General features: G+C 43.9%; 2 protein-coding genes across 4 annotated transcripts in view; one reads left to right on the forward strand and one right to left on the reverse strand.

Moving 5' to 3' along the window:
* Positions 1–4,656: 4,656 nt before the first annotated feature.
* Positions 4,657–11,811, reverse strand: pclaf (PCNA clamp associated factor). The gene is made up of 4 exons (XM_033014959.1): positions 11,666–11,811; positions 9,427–9,507; positions 8,461–8,635; positions 4,657–4,851 (listed from the first exon to the last, which is right to left on the reverse strand). Exons 1-4 carry the CDS (start codon positions 11,718–11,720, stop codon positions 4,794–4,796), a joined length of 369 nt encoding a protein of 122 aa, XP_032870850.1. The 5' UTR covers positions 11,721–11,811; the 3' UTR covers positions 4,657–4,793.
* A 21-nt stretch (positions 11,812–11,832) lies between these two features.
* Positions 11,833–22,066, forward strand: part of trip4 (thyroid hormone receptor interactor 4) — a 115,868-nt gene continuing 105,634 nt past the window's right edge. The window contains exon 1 of one of the 3 annotated variants that reach the window (XM_033014954.1): positions 11,833–12,072. Coding sequence is in view for 2 of the 3 variants with exons in the window: in XM_033014953.1 (XP_032870844.1) it covers positions 21,321–21,475 (155 nt within the window). In the remaining variant the exon portion in view is untranslated. Of the gene's footprint in view, positions 12,073–21,292; positions 21,476–22,066 lie in introns of those variants that run through there. The other 2 variants (XM_033014953.1, XM_033014951.1) reach the window with 2 other exon arrangements.

Consider the following 22,066-nt stretch of genomic DNA (forward strand, 5'->3'; position numbering starts at 1 on the left):
ATTTTAATATATTAATGTTTAAAATCCGTGCATTGAAGGAAGAATATTTTACAGCCCATCTGTGGTCCCTAACCCCAACCCTAAAACTAACCGGGCATCACCTGCAGGACAGCATACGTCAGCGTGTGACAGGGCGCACGCCATGATGAGGCACCCAATGTCACCCCTGGATTTTGAACTATCCAAAATCCTGGGGCTACAGGGAGACACCGCGCGCCGCTACATGGGTCACGACACGACCACCTCTTTTCAGGCTGTCGCTGAAAATGTCGCCCAAGTGGGACAGACCCTTAAATCCCTCACCCCACGGGAGGGGAAGAGAAACTGCAAAGCCACCTGCCTGTGTTTGGTCCATAATCCCTCCAAACCTGTCCTATCCATGTACCTGTCTCTGTCTTTGCCTCTGCTCTTTCTGCCTCTGTCTCCCGCTTACCAGTCCTTCCCCACTTGTTCATCAGAAACCCACCCCCAAATTTGGGCATTGTAGCTCCCCTTAATGCTCCAGTGTAGTGCCAAGTAACAGCCATGTTGCTGAAAGGGTTGTTGCGATACATGGTGTTCCTGAAGTCCCACACCAGAAGAGCTACCCAGCATCTGCACTCTTGACCTCGTCCTTACCATAACGGTAAGTTCAGCTGAGGCTGAGCGAGGCTTCAGCCGGCTGAAGACCACCATCAGAAGTTCCCTCCAGGATGACCAGGTGGCGGACCAGCTCCTTGATGCTCTCCAGGGACCGGAGAGCATCCTGACCACCTGCTTCACGGTATGGTACAGCAGCTGCACTGTTGCGGACAGGAAGGCACTGCAACGGGTGGTGAAAACCGCGCAGCACATCATCGGTGCCCCGCTCCCTGCCATGGATGCCCTCCACCGAAAACGGTGTCTGAGACGGGCTGGGAAGATCATTAAAGACCCCTCCCACCCCAACCATGGACTGTTTGCCCTCCTCCCATCAGGGAGACGGTACAGGAGCCTCAGGTCTCGTACCAGCAGGATGAGGAACAGCTTCTACAATTATACCATCACATTGCTGAACTCGGAGTCCCACCGATAGATTTCTCCGGTCCCTCCGTCCCCATTGTTTAATTATTCTGTATTTTTGATTATTCTGTATCTTCTTTTTTTTAAATTTCTATATGCACTACTACTACTACGGACTGACGCAAAACTGCATTTCGTTGTACCCATACTCAGTATTTGTGCAATGACATTAAAGTTGAATTGAATTGAATTATCATGCTGCATGCCAGTAACATCAAAGATTTTGATCCCCGGCCAGCAATCAGCTTGTGGCATACAGGAGGGATGAGGGCAACGAGGCCTGCCACGGGAGAAGACCCAGCTGAGGCATTTGCCTCGGGATCTCATCCTGACAGTGACAAGTCTGACGAGGATGCTCTGCTTGAGAGCGACTCAAGATGATAATTAAAGTGAATTTTAGATGTATTTGAACAGCTCTGTATTTACTTTGCTTTCCAGGGGATGGTTTAAATATTAAGCAGAAAAGTTCTCACAAATATGTTTCTGTTCATTTAAAGTTGATATCCCCCCCCCCCCCCCCAAAAAAATATCCACTTCAGCCATTTCTATTTACTTCTGGGCAATCTCACTTGCCAAGTTCCATTGATTCAATATAGTCACCTACTTCCATGACTCATCTTTTCAGTGGGCACAGAGTAAAAGAGGTACTATGTACATTCAAAAGTATGGTATAGGTCTGGTCAGGCAATAATAATACAGTAACAAGTATGTTACAAGGAAACGAAAATCAAAGTACACTTCCATTCTCTTTATTTTAAATTACAAAATCCTAGAGCAGAAGGGATATATTATGTATCTTTTTCCCCTCTTGATGTTACTGTGCCTACCTTCAAAGGTGTCAAACAGATTGATACAATTCTTTATCAACTTACCTTGCTGTGACTGGGCACAACAGAAACATAGAAACATAGAAATCATCCAACTCAGTATCCCGTACCTGCCTTCTCTCCATACCCTCTGATCCCCTTAGCCACAAGGGCCACATCTAACTCCCTCTTAAATATAGCCAATGAACTGGCCTCGACTACCCTCTGTGGCAGGGAGTTCCAGAGATTCACCACTCTCTGTGTGAAAAAAGTTCTTCTCATCTCGGTTTTAAAGGATTTCCCCCTTATCCTTAAGCTGTGACCCCTTGTCCTGGACTTCCCCAACATCGGGAGCAATCTTCCTGCATCTAGCCTGTCCAACCCCTTAAGAATTTTGTAAGTTTCTGTAAGATCCCCTCTCAATCTCCTAAATTCTAGAGAATATAAACCAAGTCTATCCAGTCTTTCTTCATAAGACAGTCCTGACATCCCAGGAATCAGTCTGGTGAACCTTCTCTGCACTCCCTCTATGGCAATAATGTCCTTCCTCAGATTTGGAGACCAAAACTGTACGCAATACTCCAGGTGTGGTCTCACCAAGACCCTGTACAACTGCAGTAGAACCTCCCTGCTCCTATACTCAAATCCTTTTGCTATGAAAGCTAACATACCATTCGCTTTCTTCACTGCCTGCTGCACCTGCATGCCCACTTTCAATGACTGGTGTACCATGACACCCAGGTCTCGCTGCATCTCCCCTTTTCCTAGTCGGCCACCATTTAGATAATAGTCTGCTTTCCCATTTTTGCCACCAAAATGGATAACCTCACATTTATAATGGATAACCTCACATTTACAGAGATTGATGATTGAAGACTCAAGAGGAAAGGCCTATGCTATGGGCATGTCATGATACTATCCGGTCCTTCACAAAGAATATGCTTGCATCAATCTGTAGTGTGCATGGTTAAGCATATAGGTTACCATGGACCAGGTTTTATTGACAAAGGTTGATCATACACTGAATAATCCAACCACATTTTTGTTTGGAAGTGGAAAGAAATAATAGAAATTGCATTCATTGCAACGTGTAAAAAGAGTTGAGATACTGTATTATAATTTGCTGCATGCCTTTATGGTATATATGTCTTGATTGGTGAATATGTTTGGTTGTGACTTTATTAGAAGCAGAAATAATATGTGAATGCTTCATTGAGCATTATTCCATAGATAGATACATAGATAGATACATAGAAAATAGGTGCAGGAGTAGGCCATTCGGCCCTTCGAGCCTGCACCGCCATTCAATATGATCATGGCTGATCATCCAACTCAGTATCCCGTACCTGCCTTCTCTCCATACCCCCTGATCCCTTTAGCCACAAGGGCCACATCTAACTCCCTCTTAAATATAGCCAATGAACTGGCCTCAACTACCCTCTGTGGCAGAGAGTTCCAGAGATTCACCTCTCTGTGTGAAAAAGTTTCTTCTCATCTCGGTCCTAAAGGATTTCCCCCTTATCCTTAAGCTGTGACCCCTTGTCCTGGACTTCCCCAACATCGGGAACAATCTTCCTGCATCTAGCCTGTCCAACCCCATAAGAATTTTGTACGTTTCTATAAGATCCCCTCTCAATCTCCTAAATTCTAGCGAGTATAAGCCAAGTCTATCCAGTCTTTCTTCATATGAAAGTCCTGATTCCCAGGAATCAGTCTGGTGAACCTTCTCTGCACTCCCTCTATGGCTATAATGTCCTTCCTCAGATTTGGAGACCAAAACTGTACGCAATACTCCAGGTGTGGTCTCACCAAGACCCTGTACAACTGCAGTAGAACCTCCCTGCTCCTATACTCAAATCCTTTTGCTATGAAAGCTAACATACCATTCGCTTTCTTCACTGCCTGCTGCACCTGCATGCCTACTTTCAATGACTGGTGTACCATGACACCCAGGTCTCGCTGCATCTCCCCTTTTCCTAATCAGCCACCATTTAGATAATAGTCTGCTTTCCTGTTTTTGCCACCAAAGTGGATAACCTCACATTTATCCACATTATACTGCATCTGCCAAACATTTGCCCACTCACCCAGCCTATCCAAGTCACCTTGCAGTCTCCTAGCATCCTCCTCACAGCTAACACTGCCCCCCAGCTTAGTGTCATCCGCAAACTTGGAGATGTTGCCTTCAATTCCCTCATCCAGGTCATTAATATAAATTGTAAATAGCTGGGGTCCCAGCACTGAGCCTTGCGGTACCCCACTAGTCACTGCCTGCCATTGTGAAAAGGACCCGTTTACTCCTACTCTTTGCTTCCTGTTTGCCAGCCAGTTCTCTATTCCGACTGGTAACTACGCACTTTGTCCGAGAACATTATTGCAAGCCGTTTTAACTGACCACCTAAACTGTCATTCAGCAACCTAAAAAGCTGCCTAGGTTGCCCGGCTGGCAACAGCGAAAAAAAGTTAAGTGAGAGCCCTGCAAATGTGCCGCTATTTCATCTTTTATAATTGACTCCGGCATCTTCCCCACCACCGATGTGAGGCTAACTGGTCTATAATATGTGGGTTTAGAATTCATGTCTGTTCAATTGATTAGGGGCACATCAAATTGGATTGCAACAGAAAACTGTAAACACATGAACAATTGTTCCAAGGGAAAAGACAGACAAGTTTTCTCTTATTTTCCTGTATGAACAGCACTCCGTTCCCTTCCAATAATGTGCAGAATACGGTGTTAAATTAAAATCCAAAAATTGATTAAAATCTGGACCAAAAGAACGTCAGAATTAGACATTTTCCCCCACACGACGGCATTTAAATGGATATTTTTAATTGAATTTCTGTACAAAACAAGTCCAAACGACAAAGTAATTGACATATATACACACATATACACGTCAAGAAAGATCTCTTCAAGTATCAGACGTGGTTAAAAGAACACGGAGCTCAGTTTTCTTCACCTGACGCAGCTTCATCCGAAGACCCTGCAGACAGAGGACGTGCCCTGGTTGAGACAAAATAAACTTGTCAAAGCATTTTTAAGCCAGTTCCACGGAGTTCTTAATTTTCAAAACTAATGGCAAATGTTACTCAATGCATATACAGTGACAAAGTGACTTTTGACATCTCTGAAGCTACAATGGTGCACATTAATCTTTGCAGTAACGGTAGCTGCAAGAATGCCATCTTCAAATGCAACACATGGGAAGGGTGTCTTGAAATGTTTTCCCTGTGCTGGAAAATTCTGGAGAAATTTCAAATTGCTGCAGCATAGATATTTTGCATCAGCAATGGAGAGCAATATTGAATTCAATGGAAGCACAGATCTAAATGTCACCAGAAATTCACTAAGGCTAGAATACAATTTAGATTGCCACCATCAAATGCCAAATGTTTTACTCTCCTGGACAAAGTGCAGCCATGTGGAGCAAGTGTGAGGTGGAGTATAAAACCACTTGCTGCAAGTCTGATCTTCATCTCATCTACGCTATCAATCCTGCTAGATCTCACCCAGTTACATTTTCTCGATGACATCCGCTTACACAGAAATCTGAACAAATGTGTTGATTTTAATAGTGTGACATCAGATATTTGTTGGTGATCTTATTAATGGTAGATACTGGAATGTAACATTAATGCTAGAATTAATGAACAGCTCATAGAAATTCACAAACAAACAAATCATTAATTGAGACTGAGACCTGATGAAATTCCAGCTCTTCAATTGCATAGTTATGTTTTGAAGATGGTGTAATCTTTACAATAGCACTGATGCTGGAACCATTCCTACGGATTAGGTGGCTACCATGATCAAATGCAAGACAATTTCAAAGCCACATCCCGCGTTCACGTTCTCTTCTCGCTCCTAACATTGGGAAGATGTATAGCAGTTTGAAAACAGTGACCACCAGGTTCAAGAATAGTTGTTTCCCAGCAATCATCAGGCACTTGAACGCTACGCAAAACTAAACTCAGCAACTATTAATTTTGGCTGCCACTAGAACTAAGGTTTATTAATTATATTAATATTATACATTATCTGTATATTGGATTTGCAGGCCTGTTAAGCTGTTACATGTTGAGTCTCATTGTTCTGTTGGTATGTATGACAGTTAAATACTTGATTCTGTGGGGGAGAAGGGAAAGTTGATAAATCAACAAAAATGGTGGCTTGGAAAATAAGATTTCCACTGTCACCTTTTATGAAAGCAAAATTATGTTTTTTAAGCGTTTGAATTGAAGCCATGCCTGGCGGACGAACCAAGAGAGAAATGGTTGGTGTATTTAGGTGCCCAGAAGGCTTTTGATACAGGTGCCATACAAGGCATTATTCAACACTGCGGATAATATGCTGACAAGGATGATTGGAACAAACAGGTAATTTTCAGGCTAGGGGGCTGTAATCGTCGGAACATGGTGAAAGGATCCCAGTTTTTCCAAAATCTATATCTATATCCAGGATAAGAGGATAAATTGTAATTATTCAAGTTTGCTGATGAGGGGAAAGCTAGGCAGCAGTGAAGACAGCTGATTCTGGGGATTTATAGCCAGGTCAAGAGAGAATATCTTGGCAGAGAGGTCAATGTAGAAAACATATGGGATCATCCTCTGGCTGAAAAAATAGAAATAGACTTTTAAAATAGTAAAAATGAAATATGGTTTTCTGATGGATCCTGGCTCCCCTTGTACACAAATCACCAAAAGCTCACATGCAATTTCTATAAATAGTAATGTCAGTTTCTCAAATTTGTGTACAAGATAAACGTATTTCTCCAATAACACAAATCCCTGATTGAGACCACACCAGGTCTGGGTGCAGATCTGTTCTCCTTAAATATATGCTACGCTAACATTAAAGGATGCATCGAAAATTCACCAGGTTCATTTCCAGGATAAACACAAAATGCTGAAGTAACAGGCAAGAACAGGAAGGCAAATTATCTGAGTGGTGTCAGGTTAGGAAAAGGGGAAGTACAGAGACCTGGGTGTCCTTGTACATCAGTCAGTGACAGAAACATGCTGAATATGATGAAAGAATGGAGTGACTGGGCTTGTATTCACTGGCACTGGAATTTAGAAGGATGAGAGGTGATCTTATAGAAACATATAAAATGATTAAGGATTGGACACGCTAGATGCAGGAAACATGTTCCTGATGTTGGGAGAGTCCAGAACCAGGGGGGCACAGTTTAAGAATAAGGAGTAGGCCATTTAGAACTGAGATGAGGAAATATGTTTTCAGATAGTAGTGAATTTGTGGAATTCTCTGCCTCAGAAGGCAGTGGAGGCAGATTCACTGGATGCATTCAAGTGTTAGATAGAACTCTTAGGGCTAGCAGAATCAAGGGATATGGTGAGAAGGCAGGAACAGGCTGATTGTGGATGATCAGCTATGATCACATTGAATGGCCTACTCCTGCACCTATTGTCTGTGTAACTCAGCGGGTCAGGCAGCATCTCTGGAGAATAGGCAATGTCTTCAAACTGAAAGTGGAGGTAGGGAGGGTGGTTGGGGATAATAAACTGGAGGGGAGAAAAGACCAGAACAAATGAGGCTGGCTAATAGATGACCTCAGGAAGGGTGGTGCTCACAATGGCCCATTGTGGCCAGTGGAAGGCGAGTGGAATAAGAGGGATACAGGAATACATTTTGTGACCATCTTTGGTATAAATCAGCATCTGCAGTTCCTTCCAGCTCATTTCCAGCAAGTCAGGTTTGGGGTGAGGAAATATTAGACCTGTGTTTTTAAATTGGCAATCTCATTGAAAAATACAATTCTTAAAATGACTTGACAGGGTAGATGCAGAGTTGTTGTTCCCCTGGATGGTGCGAATTACAAATCAGTCTCAAATAGGGAAATGCCCACTCAGTATGGATGAGACGTTTCTTCATCAATGAGATGGTGAGTCTTTGGAATTCATTCACCAAGAATATTTAATACAGTTCAATACATGTCTTTAGATATTGTGGGGAAATCTTAGGATATGTTGATAGTTCAGGAAAGCAATGTTGAGATAAAAGATCACACTAACCTCACTGAATGGCAACACAGACAGTAGGGGACAAATGGCATGTTGCTCATTTCATAAGGTTCAGGAATTTGCTTTGACAAGGCCTAGTTATGGGAAACAGTAGTGCACCTTTAATGCAGCAGCATGATAAATTTAGCGGGCATTTTACCTTCCTTGGTCCTGAAACTCTAATGAGCCAATCAAAATGCCCAGTTAGCTAAGGAGATTGCCTATGGCTGCCTTCGAGTGCCTGTAAGTAAATAGCGACCCCACTCCACTGCACTACGAGTGAAAAAGACCCACGCCGACCAAATATTACTTGCGGAAAAAATTTCAATATCCTGAAAAGATTTCTGCGACCTAGCGAGTAGGTGGGAACTCCCCTCGAGCATGTAGGAGAGTTCCAGTCCAGGGCAAACTCTTCTAAACTCGCAGATTAGGTCGCTCAAGTGGGACATGCCCTTCAGTCACCTTTCCCAATATTTCAGGCAACAATTAATTTTCCATTTGAGAGAAGTTTTGCTCTATTGAAGTGAGTTTTGTGTAAAGCTATGAAGGAACAGTTAAGACTATGTGTTTGAAAGAAGAATCTGAAATTTACCTTCTCTGAGCTTTTTTTGGTTCAGCCGTGCTGCTAGTGGGCTCATCATCCGAAGGAACTGTATTTTCTTTCTCCGGCAGTTTTGATGGACCACCGCCAAAGAAATCTCCAATGCCTTTCTGCCACTTTGGGGTGGGTCTTGGACACACTAAATTCCCACCAGCATATTTATTTTCTGTTCAAAACAAAGCAAGCAGAACTCAGCACAACATTGCCATTGGACCAAGTCAGTAAGCATTCTTGGAAACCACCAAACTGTGTTTATAGTGGTATAAACATAATTATCCCAATACTACAGACAGGTCACTAATGTCCCAATTTAAATAATAAACATTTCTTCTTCCATGGAAACACCCATGATCAATGCAGAAAGGTACACAAAATTGCTGGAGGAACTCAGCGGGTGCAGCAGCATCTATGGAGCGAAGGAAATAGGTGACGTTTCGGGCCGAAACCCTTCTTCAGAGGAAGAAGGGTTTCGGCCCGAAACGTCGCCTATTTCCTTCGCTCCATAGATGCTGCTGCACCCGCTGAGTTCCTCCAGCAATTTTGTGTACCTTCGATATTCCAGCATCTGCAGTTCCCTTTTGAACATCAATGCAGAAAGCTCAGTTTTTGTTGAACAGAAACCATGAATTCCCTAGTAATATGCATTGAGACTATATCCACTTTCAAAATTACAATTTAATCATCATTAATTGATCTATGAACATTATTACATATTTAACCATATCAAATGGTCCCTGCTGGAAATAATTTCCAGTTAATGTCAAAAATCAGCGCAGAAAAGAAACACAGCATTTTATACAACTTGCTGAACTTCATGAAGCCCAAAATATTCTCTTTTGGGACAAAAATAATGTGATTTTAGTCGATGACCAGCCTTCTGTGGATAATTCCTGGAAGCAAAACGAATAATTTCTAGGGCATTTTTACTGAAGTACATGTTGTCCTGTTGGTACATACCCTTTTTCCCAGGGGATGTCAGGGAGTTGTTTGCTGCACTCGTACATCCAAGTGCCTTTCTTGGTGCTCGGGCAGCAACAGCTGAGGAAACAAAAAGCACAGAGTCCTTCTTAAAACCAGGTGGATTGAGAAACATGGAAAATTAAGACATGGTTAGATTCTCAAATGTTAAAACACAAAATACTGTAATAACTTAGTGGGTCGGCATTGGTGGTGGACATGGCTAGGCAACATTTCGGGTGAAGACGCTTCTTCAGACTGAGTGTTAGTGTGTGCTGGAAAAGAGGTGGGGGTAGGAAAAAGGCTGGCAATTGATGGGGGATACAGGTGAGGGGTGCTTGATCAGCAGATGGGTGATTTACCAATTTGCAAATAAAATCAAACAAAATAGCTTAATGAGCTGAAAAACCTTGCAGAATAGCCCATTAAAAAATTGCCATCCAAAAGATAAAACCATGGCATAGTGACATTGCTTCTAAAGACAGCATGATCCCCATATATACTCAATTTTTCTATTTCAAGACTAGCCAGCTCTGCTCCAGTATTAATAATTTGTAGCATTAACTTTTACCCCCGTCTGCAGGGTCCTTTCAGCAGTTTTAATCTGCATTTCCCAGCTTTAACACGTTTATTTTTTTTCTTTCATTAATCTATTCAATAGATGGGATACAATGTTGATGCAATGGGATACCAGAGCTCTGAGCCCACCTGAGCCCAGAGATGTATCTTTTGGCTATCCATTGTTTACATCAGAAAATCAACATGAACAGATCACTATTCCTCATCATCAGATGCTGCCTGACCCATTGTGCATGGTTACATTTCAAACGTTCATCTTATACAACAATTTGCTTTAATACTTTCAACTTCAATTGGATATGTTATCAAGAGACACCAAGCCAAAAGGCGATTAGAATCAGGGGTCTGAAGCTTAACGTAGGATATGTATCAGGAATTGTTATGGAGCCTTCAAAATATATTCCATTACACAAAGTTGCCATTTCAAAAGTAGCTAAACTGGTCAAAATATACTTGACACAAAAGCACTGTGGCCAATACGGTATTGATGTGATGGGCACTTGTGTATCAAGTGCCCATCAAAGCCCAACTCTGGGCAATATCAAATTTGATGTTCCCAGAGAGAAACCAAGTATCAACTCCACAAAGGAAACATTTTGGTTTGTCACAACGTGACCTTCCATGTGCTGGTGGTACATTCCAGTGCACAGCAGTACGTGCTGGGAGATGCAGTGAAGTTTGCATATAGTCTGAAGAATTGTTTCAACATTTGTCCCCGCTGAGTTACTCTAACATTTTGTGTCTATCTTGTATGAAGACTCTGGGTATAGACATAGTCTTGGATCCTTCACAATGTTAGCAGAATCCTGTACAGCAGCGTCTTAAACACTTCACGGCGCTATGATTTAAAGATGAAAAATAAATGATATTGAAGCATTATTAAGGGAATATACTGGGAGACACAATGAAATGTAGGTGCTGAGGAATTGAGCAAAACACAAAGTATAGGTCAGGCAGCATTTGTGGAGAGAATGGACAGGCATTTCGGATCGGGAACTCTGGATTGAAATACATTTGATTTAATACTATGAATAGCAGATGTGCATTTGGTATACTCAACACAAAGCCATTCCCTCAACAGATGCTACTTAACCTGCCGAATTCCTCCAACATTGTGATTTACTATGCATTGGTTGTATCTCATTCATTAAAAAAAACGTGTAGTACAAATGCATATTCATAAAAACATACAGGAAATGCAACTAAAAACAAAATGGTTGACAGGGCACTGGGGGGTTGAAAACAATACATAAAGAGAATCTCCCTGGGGATATTTGGCAGCAGAGACGCCGGAGACTGGTGAGTACAGGCGGGCAGTTTACGGCGAGGCTGGCTGTGGGACATGGGCCTCCCCCGTCTCCGGAGCCCGCTCTCGGGGCTTCCCGGCGCCAAAACCCCAGGCGGAGATGGCGCGCTTTCCACGGGTTCGTGCCCCGCACCAGCGGCGAGACTCGCGGCAACCTCGGTGCGCGGCCATCCCGCCAAAACCGGCCACGGCTGCAGATGGGAACGGACAGCGGGAACGTCCCCTTTAATTAAAGGGGGAGGGGGGGGCCAGGGCTTAGACGGACGGTCCGGCTGGGACTAAAACGGCCTAGAGCCGTCCATACCCTCCCGGGACGTCATCGCGGGTTCACGGTATAGATCTTGCGCCGCTTACCCTTTCGGAAAGCGCCGGTGGAGACGGACGGGGCGTCGGCCTTGGTGCGCACCATGTCGTCGCTTGCGGGTCGGGTGGGTTCAGGCCAGCTCGCGCCGCCGCGCGCCGCCTTTTTAAATCCGCCGCCAGCAGCCTCGCGCCTCCCGCCCCTCAACCGCCGCCCGCCGCCATTGGTCGGCCGCCCGGCGCTCCCTCCAATCACGTCCCCCGTCTCATCCGCCCTCAGCCGAGCGACCAATCGGAGCGACGGGCTCGCCAGCCGCCCAACCTCGCTCGGCCAATCGGACGTCAGGCGGGAAAGCCGAGCTGCGGTGTTGTCCGGTGCGATCGCCGATTAAAACAACCATCCCCGGCAGGAATATCTCACCAAAAAAAATACTTATCACAAACTGCGACCTATAGCAATGGTATGATACTAAATTTGTTTAAATTGCGAAGAAATGACTTTCACCAATTCTCCACCCAGCTGGCGCGTTGATTAGATTGACAGTGGTGTGGACCAATGCATAGCTGCATGCTTGGCGGGCTCTATAAATCGTTTGCTAATAGTTGGTGTAATTAGTGAGCCTGGGTTTTAAGAATGGAATTCGCATTATATGTATATATATATGGGAGTTATATATATATATGCGAAAGTCGTTGCATTCTGCACTTTATTGAAATGATACCCTTTAGTTACACAAAAACCACATATACATATATATATATATATATATATATATATATATATACACACATATATATATATATATATATACACACATATATATATATATACACACACACACACACATATATACACACACACACACATATATATATATATATATACTAAATGGTATCATTTCAATAAAGTGCAGAATGCAATGTCTGGATCTTTGCTGTTGGTGTATTCCAGTCAGAATTGTATTGAAATGCAATGACTTTAATGTATTTGTTATAATATATAGAGGGACATAACATAACAGTGTAAAACAACATAGGGGTTTTTAAACAAAATATTAAAAACCTAGAGGATGATTTTACATTTTAGAATCGTTCGTTAATACAAGCGATTTTAGCAGACAGGTACTCTGTTCGTGGTAAGTCGTCGTTTTTATTTAAACAATAGTAATGTTTTAAAATAAAAAAAAACGATGCTGGTCAACGGGTCAAGCAGCTTTTGTGGAAGGGAATGAACAAACAACGTGTCTTCAGACTGATGAATTAGACGGGAGATAGCTGGTAGAGAGATGTGAAGTCCCCCTGACAATGAAACTCTTCAGCTTACATATTGTAATTCGTCTTTGCTTTGTTTATTGGATCATTGAATCATAGAATGTGATACAGAAGGAGGCCATTTGCCTTATCACGCTAGCTTTTGTTGCATATGTTCAATATAATCCATAACACCTGCCTCTTCCTTGCAGCCCTATTACAATTTTCACCCGAGCATTTACCCAGTTATTACCCAGGTTACTATTGAATCGGTTTCTATCAATTCTTTCTTTTAGTAAATTACTGCATAAAAATGCTCTTCATTTCTCCTCTGGTTCCCTTGCCAATTACCTGAAATCTGACCTGAGTTCTGACATAGACTGCTGAACCTGAAATATTAACTGTTTCTCGTTCCACATATGCTACAAGAAATCTTAATGTATGGTTATAAACATACTTTAATTAACCTTAAAAAAAAAAAGTGCTGGATAAACTGGGCAGGTCAGATAGTATCCATGGAGGGAAATAGATAGACAACATTTTTGGTTGGGACCCGAAGAAGGGTCTTAGCCAAAATGTTTTTTGTCCATTTTTTCTACAGACGCTACCTGAACCACTGAGTTCCTCCAGCAATTTATTTTTGCTCAGGATTCCAGCATTTGCCATCTCTTGCGTCAGCAATTGATATTGTCCCTGAAAAAGTTGAACGTGGCATTTATCTGTATGTCCCTTCCAGGAAGATTCTGTTGCCAGTATGCTGGAGTTTGGAACCTCACATCCACCATTTTCTGCTTAAACGTCAATTGCATGGTTCATCTGTTCAGGGAGCTAATGTGGGTTAAGGAGAATTGCTTGGGACTCCTTTGCTAATGGAACTTGATACCTTGACCATTAACAGATCCAGATGGCAAGTTGTCAATGGATTCTGAATAAAAAATGCTGGAAACACACACTTAGCAGATCAGGCAGCATCGACCAAAAGAGAAACGGAGCCCGTATTCAGGTTGAAGGTATTCTGATTACTGACGAAGAGTGCTCAACCTGAAAAGTTAACCCTGTTTCTTTTTCCGCAGATGTTGACAGACCTACCTTATGCTACCAACATTTTCCATATCTATTTCAGATTTCCAGCATTGCAGTTTTCAGCAGATTTATTCAGCCTTCTTATGTGGCCACATTCATGCCAGATGTTTCTGACTGGGAGTGCATAGTGCCCACCAACATTTTTTTGTTTTTGTTTATTTTATTAGAAGTTAATACAATACAAAACATGTTTACTCTTACAGAGAGTGCATGATATATTTTTTTTTTCCATCCAGATATTGCATTGTTTGTAGTCTTCAGACATGGTACCTTGTAATGTTAAGAGAGACTGCTTCCAACCCTTAGATAAATAGTTTGATGGTTAAATGGTATTTTATTGTCATACGTATCAAGGTACAGTTCAATTCAATTCAATTCAATTCAATTCAAATTCAATTCAATTCAACTTTAATGTCATTGCACAAATACTGAGTATGGGTACAACGAAATGCAGTTTTGCGTCAGTCCGTAGTAGTGCAATATAGAAATTAAAAAAAAAAAAAGAGGATACAGAATAATAAAAAATACAGAATAATTAAACAATGGGGACGGAGGGACCGGAGGAATCTATCGGCGGGACTCCGAGTTCAGCAATGCGACGGTATGATTGTAGAAGCTGTTCCTCATCCTACTGGTACGAGACCTGAGGCTCCTGTACCGCCTCCCTGATGGGAGGAGGGCAAACAGTCCATGGTTGGGGTGGGAGGGGTCTTTAATGATCTTCCCAGCTCGTTTCAGACACCGTTTTCGGTGGAGGGCATCCATGGCAGGGAGCGGGGCACCGATGATGTGCTGCGCGGTTCTCACCACCCGTTGTAGTGCCTTCCTGTCCGCAACAGTGCAGCTGCTGTACCATACCGTGAAGCAGGCGGTCAGGATGCTCTCGATGGTACACCTGTAGAAGTTGGTCAGGATCTGGGGGGACAGGTGGGCTTTCTTGAGCCTCCTCAGGAAGTAAAGGCGCTGCTGTGCCTTTTTGATCAGCTTGGAGGTGTTGAGGGACCAGGACAAATCCTCCGAGATGTGTACCCCGAGGAATTTGTAGCTGGAGACGCGCTCCAGCTCAGTCCCGTTTATGTGGATGGGGGTATGTCTGCCCCCTCTGACCTTCCTGAAGTCGACAATAAGTTCCTTCGTCTTCTTGGAGTTGAGGACGAGGTTATTATTGGCACACCAGGTTGTCAGGTGCTGGACCTCCTCTCGGTAGGCTGACTCATCGTTGTCACTGATCAGTCCTACCACCGTGGTGTCGTCAGCAAACTTAATGATGGCGTTGGATCCGTACTTAGGGATGCAGTCGTGGGTGAAGAGGGAGTAGAGGAGAGGGCTGAGCACACAGCCCTGTGGCACGCCGGTGTTCAGTGTTATAGTGGTGGAGGTGAGGTTGTTGACCCTAACAGACTGTGGTCTGTTGGTGAGGAAATCCAGTGTCCAGTTGCAGAGGGAGGTGGAGATGCCAAGTCCGCTGAGTTTGGTGATCAAGCTGGCGGGGATGACAGTGTTGAAAGCGGAGCTGAAATCAATGAACAGCAACCTGATGTAGGAGTTGTTGTTGTCCAGGTGGGTCAGGGCAGAGTGTAGGGCCGCCGATATGGCGTCCTCTGTAGACCTGTTGGCCCGGTAGGCAAACTGATGGGGGTCCAGTGTGGGGGGGAGGCTGGCTTTGAGGTGAGCCAAGATCAGCCGCTCAAAGCACTTAGCAATGACAGGGGTGAGTGCCACTGGGCGGAAATCGTTGAGGCTCCCTGTGGCTGACTGTTTGGGCACTGGCACGATGGTTGATGTCTTGAGGCAAGTGGGGACAACACCCTGGGCCAGTGAGTGATTGAAAATGTCGGTAAAGACTTGGGATAGTTGTCCAGCACATGCCCTAAGCACCCGGCCAGGGATGCCATCGGGGCCGGCAGCTTTGCGCTCATTCACCTTGCTCAGTGCATCTTGTACAGCAGAGGTGGAGAGACTGAGGGGTTGTTCATTTGGGGGTGGAGCAACTTTGATGGCTGGGGTTTTGTTATCTCGGTCAAAGCGAGCATAGAAATGGTTTAGCTCGTCAGGAAGGGTGGCGTTGTCTGGGGGAGGGGTGTTAACTTTCTGGTAATCGGCAAGGGATTTGATTCCTTGCCACATGCGCCTGGGGTCAGAGTTGTTATGGAAGTGCTCCTCAATCCGCCGTTTGTGATTGAGTTTGGCATTCCTAATTCCCATTTTCAGATTGGCCCTGGATGAGCTGTATCCCTCAGCGTCGCCAGATCTGTAAGCGGCATCGCGAGCCTTCAGTAGGAGTCTGACCTCCCTGCTCATCCACGGCTTCTGGTTAGGGAAGGTCTTTATTTCTTTGTGTGTAGTGACATTATCGGTGCAGAATTTTATATAGTCCATAACTGTTGAGGTGAATGAGTTGATGTCCACTTGTGAATTGAAGGTGGACTGGGTAGCAAACAGACTCCAGTCTGTCTGCTGAAACTGCTGCTGTAAAACAGAGACAGCCCCCTCAGGCCAGACCTTCACTGTCCTCGTGGTAGGTTTCACACGTCTGATCAGAGGTGTGTATTTGGGGAGCAGGAACAGAGAGAGGTGGTCAGACTGACCAAGGTGTGGGAGGGGGAGGGCTTTGTAGGCTTCAGTAATATTAGTGTAAACTAAGTCCAGAATATTGTTTCCTCTGGTTGGGCAGGAAACATGCTGATGGAACCTGGGGAGTACAGTTTTATGGTCGGAGTGGTTGAAATCACCCGCAACAATAAATGCCCCCTCTGGGTGAGCAGATAGATGTTTGCTGATAGCAGCTTGCAGCTCTTCCATTGCTAGCCTGGCATTAGCGTCCGGTGGTACATAGACTGCGGTGATAACAGTCGATGAGAATTCTCTTGGCAAATAGAAGGGCCTGCACTTTAACATCAGGTATTCCAGGTCAGCAGAGCAGTGACTACCAATTAATTAATTTAAGTTCAGTACACATATCACTATACATAAGCACTTAGATATATCCTAGATAAACATCTCAGACACAGTACAAGTGTATAGCAGTACTACACTGAGAAAATATACAGTGTTGTCAGTTTTTGGCACATTTACGAGTCCGGTTGTCGTAAGTACAGGGTTCCTGGCCTGACCATGAAGGCCCGTTGTCCTGGTGGTGTTGCAGGGTCAGCCTGGCCAAGCATAGCTGTGGTGTCCTCCATCACTGCTCCACCACCATAAAGTTTTTGAATGCAGGTCAGAGCTCTTGCAGTAGCCTGAAACCGAAGGGAGGATGTTGGAAATATGCAGTGAAGAATGCAGTGAAAAACTAAGTTAACATTACAAGCCAGATCAGATATTAAAAGGAAATCCTTGTTTTCTCACTTTCGGTGAAGAGTTTTTGACTTGAAACATTTACTCTATTTCTCTCAATATTTCTGGTGTCTTCTATTTCTTTATTTTCTATTCCATTCAATTGGGAAGCAGAAAAAAACAGGAAACATGGTCTCATAAATTCATAAGTGATAGGAGCAGAATTAGGCCATTCGGCCCATCAAGTCTACTCCGCCATTCAATCATCGCTGATGTATCTTTCCTGTTCAACCCCATTCTCCTACCTTCTCCTCAAAACCCTGTTGCCTCACAGCAGGCTTGTCTCAGTGGGTGACTTTAATGTCTCCAATATTGATTCTGACTTGCACAATGCAAAATGTTTAGTCAGGGCAGAATTTGTTAGGTGAATCCAAGAGGGTTTCTTCAAACTGTATGGATAGTTCAACCTGAGAAGGGAACATACTGGACCTTGTGTTGGGAATTGAGCCTGGCCAGGTGACTGGTATTACACAGTCCACATTTTGAGGATAATGTGCAAAATGCCACAATGCCATTGAGGAAGGAGAAATAATAAGGTAAAGTACAATGTTATTAGGCAGGAGCTCAGGAGGGTACACTAGGAACAGTTGTTACTGGGTAAGTCTACATCTGACAAGTGGAGCCTTTCAAAAGCCTGTTTATCAAAGTTCAGGACCGGCATTTTTCAGTAAGGAGGAGGGATAAGGATGACAAAGTAAGGGAACCTTGGATGACCAAAGAGGTTGTAAATTTGGTCAACAAGAATCGGAGCACATGTAAGGTTTAAGAGGATGGAGGTAGGGGCATTGGGGCATTTAAAGAAAGGGGAAAAGAACACAAGCTGGCAATTGGAAGGACTAAGGTCACCGAATGGCTTTGGTGAATCAGATTATAGAAAATACCAAGGCTTCTTAAAGGAAACATTAAAAACGAGAGTAACCGGGTAGGACTGCTGAAGGATAAAGGAGGGAATTTGCGCCTTGAGACTTGGGATGTAGACAAGGTTCTAAACGAGTATTCTATATTTGTTTTCACAAAGGAGAAGGACATGGAGGACAGTGAAAATGAATGTGGAGAATACAAATAAGGAAGCACAGTTTGAGATTAGGAAAGAGGAGGTGTTGGGTCTCTTGAAGAGCATTATGGTGGATAATTCGTCAGGACCTGATGGATCCATCTCATGTTATTGAGCGAGGTAAGAAAGGAAATTGCTAGAATCTTGAAGATCTTTGCGTCTTCTCTAGTCACAGAACAATCATCAAACTATTGAACACTATGAACTATAACTAATCGCTGAACTACAAGTCTTACTAACGGTAGAGTTTTTTGAGGTGGTGATGAAGGCGATCGTTGAAGGTAGGGTAGTGAATGTTGTCTACATGGACGCTGAACTACAAGGCCCCCATGGTAGGCTGATAAAGTCCCTCATGGTAGGGCTGATCCAGAAGATTAAGAATGCACGGGATTAAAAGTGATTTGGTTATGTTCAAGTTCAAATTTTTTGTCACTTAACCAACTAAGGTACAGTGAAATTTCAGTTACCATACAGCCATGTTAAGTGAAAAGAACACAATACACACATAAAATAAAATTTAACATAAACATTCACCACAGTGGAATCAACATTCCTCACTGATGGAAGGCAATAAAGTTCAGTCATCTTCCTCTTTGTTCTCCCGTGTCGGGGCCTTGAACCCTCCGCACTTGTCGTTGCCACCTATCTCCACTGAGTGCTCATTTACAATAGTCATTTTATGTACCAGATTGTGAAGGGAAACCAGAGACCCATTGGGGAATACACATGATTACAGAGAGAACTTACAAACTATTCAGGCCACCAGTATAATCAAGGATGAATGTCACTCCCTCATCCCCCCCCTTCCCCATCCCCCAAGTACCTTGGAGTTTACCTGGACAGTCAACTGGGCTGGTCCAGGAACGCTGAGGCACTGTATAAGAAGGGACAGAGCCGTCTGTACTTTCTGAGGAGGCTCCACTCTTTCAACGTCTGCAGTAAGATGCTGCAGATGTTCTATCAATCGGTGGTGGCCAGTGCCATCTTCTTCGCTGCCGTGTGATGGGGTAGCAGGGCGAAGGCCGTGGATGCCAACAGAATGATAAAGCTCATCAGGAAGGCTGGCGTTGGTGAAGTTGGCTTCATTGAAGGTGGAGTTGGATTAATTGGAGATGGTCTTGGAGGGGAGGATGCTCCTCAAATTGGACAATACAACTCACCCCCTCCATGACACTATGGCCAACCTGAGGAGCACCTTCAGCAACAGACTTGTTCCACCAAGATGCAGCACAGAACGCTACAGGAGATCCCTTTTTCCCTGTGCCTATCAAACTGTACAACTCCTCCCCCTTCTGACTCCTCTTCCCCCCAATCTTTGCACATCCCCAATCCTGGACTTTCCACTCGTCAATTTAATTTCATGTTTCATGTATCTTGTGATTTATGATTGTTGTCAGACCAATTTACCTTCTGGGATAAATAAATAAAGTTCTATTGTATCATATCAGGCAAAGGGTACAGAAGTGTGAAAACCCATACCTCCAGATTCAGAGAGTCCCTCTTCGCAGCTGCTATCAGGCAAATGAACCATCCTACCAATAACTAGAGAGCAGTCCTGAGCTACTATCTACCTCATTGGGGCCAAGGAAAGAGCGTTCACGTCGCGGCCCTGTTTCAACCAATCTTTCCACCACCACGCACAAGAAGCGCAAGACAGACACCATTGTGCAGATGCCGAGAAGTGTGTTCAGCTCTGGCTGAACAACTTCTAATCTTGTGTGTGGACTCGATAAGAAGAAGAAGATCTACCTCATTGAAGACCATCGGGCTATCTTTAATCGGGATTTATCTTGCACTAGTGTTATTCCTTTTATCATGTATCTGTACACTAAGGATGGCTTGATTATAATCATGTATAGTCTTTCCGCTGACTGGTTAGCACACAACAAAGATATTTTCACAGTACCTTGGTACATGTTACAATGAACTAAACTAAACAGTATCAAAGATTAGGATTGAACCCAGGTTGCTAAAGTTGTGCTACTGGCAACTGTATTAATGTTGCTTCAATAGACAATAGGTGCAGGAGTAGGCCAATAGGCCCTTTGAGCCAGCACCACTATTCAATGTGTTCATGGCTGATCATCCCCAATCAGTACCCCGTTCCTGCCTTCTCCCCATATCCCCTGACTCCGCTATCTTTAAGAGACCTCTCTTGCTTTCTCTTGAAAGTATCCAGAGAACCAGCCTCCATTGCCCTTTGAGGCAGAGAATTCCTCCGTTCTAAATGGCTTACCCCTTATTCTTAAACTGTGGCCCCTGGTTCTGGACTCCCCCAACATCGGGAACATGTTTCCTGCCTCTAGCGTGTCCAAACCCTTAATAATCTTATATGTTTCAATAAGATCCCCTCATCCTCTAAATTCGGGGTGGAAGATTGCAACCTTCACGTGGATCGCCCTGTTTTGACGAATGCAATCAACCTGGCGCGCACAATCAAATAAGATCAAATAGAACAAGTTATCCTTCAACTTTAGGCTGTGCACGCCATACGCAAGAAGAAGAAGATCCTCTAAATTCCAGAGTATACAAGCCCAGCCGCTCTATTCTCTCAGCATATGACAGTCCTGCCATCCCGGGAATTAACCTACGCTGCACGCCCTCAATAGCAAAGCTTCACTTTGCAGTCTATAGTTAATAATCAGGGTGAAATATCATCCTTTGGCATTCCTAGTATAAATTATGGCCTGAGATCACAAGTGTTAACACAGTTGCATTTCTGAGATGCATTCAAACATTGGCTGTTGCTCCACTTTTACATCACGAGAATCAGAACGGACTGATTCTTTAATCATCTTATTTCGTTGGAATTAATTTTCATTAGTTTATCTTCTTTGAGATAAACGTCGCTTAATTTTGTCAAAGTGAGTGCTCGCTCGGAGACCAATCAGATTTCCTACAGGTCGGAACATTAATGCAAAAGCAGCGATGCCACGGGGGAAGTGTGGGTGAACTGGACAGTTTACACATGTCGCGTGTACAGGGAGAATGGTTCCGGGTGGCTCTAACCCGGGTTTAATGGCCGCCGCTGGGAAGGAAACAGGGGGAGGAAAGATGGTTGGAGACGCGGATTGCCTTTTGCGTTGGTGTCAGGAGGAGTTGGTTCGGATGTTCGGTCTGGAAGTGAACGAGGAATTGATTCAGTGAGTGAGCTTTGTCGGCCGTGTTTCCAGACGATGGCGAGTGAGCCGGGACTTCTGGCTTGGTGGAGATCTTCCTCCCCCAGCGACCACCCCACATCTTGCTTCATAAATCAACAGTGAAGAGTTAATGGCGTATTGCTGAGGGGTTTTAGGGGAGAATAAGAGCAGAGAGGGATGCTGAGGTAATATATGCCACGGCCCACATGGGTGATGTGGAACGCAGCACCAGATGGTTGGATTACAGTCAGTGGTTGTCACTGTCTGGTCCATCATGAGTACTGACTGACCCATCATTGAAGAGATCCATGTGAATGTTACCTCAAAAAGACAGCCAATAACATCAAAGACCCCCATCAACCTGGCCATGCTCTCCTCACTCCTACCATCAGGAAGCAATAGGAGCCCGAAAACTGACCAGCAGGTTCAAAAATAGCTTCTTCTCAACAACCATTGGGCTCTTAAACAGCACACAACGCTAACTTCAATTATAAACTGTCTTTGGTTGCATTTTGGGTTTTTTATATGCACCTGCACTGTGGTTATTGATTTTTTAATTTATGAAATATTATTCACTTGTGTTGTGTTTACAGA

The sequence above is a fragment of the Amblyraja radiata genome, chromosome X (assembly GCF_010909765.2).
Source record: "Amblyraja radiata isolate CabotCenter1 chromosome X, sAmbRad1.1.pri, whole genome shotgun sequence".
Lineage (NCBI taxonomy): Eukaryota > Metazoa > Chordata > Chondrichthyes > Rajiformes > Rajidae > Amblyraja > Amblyraja radiata.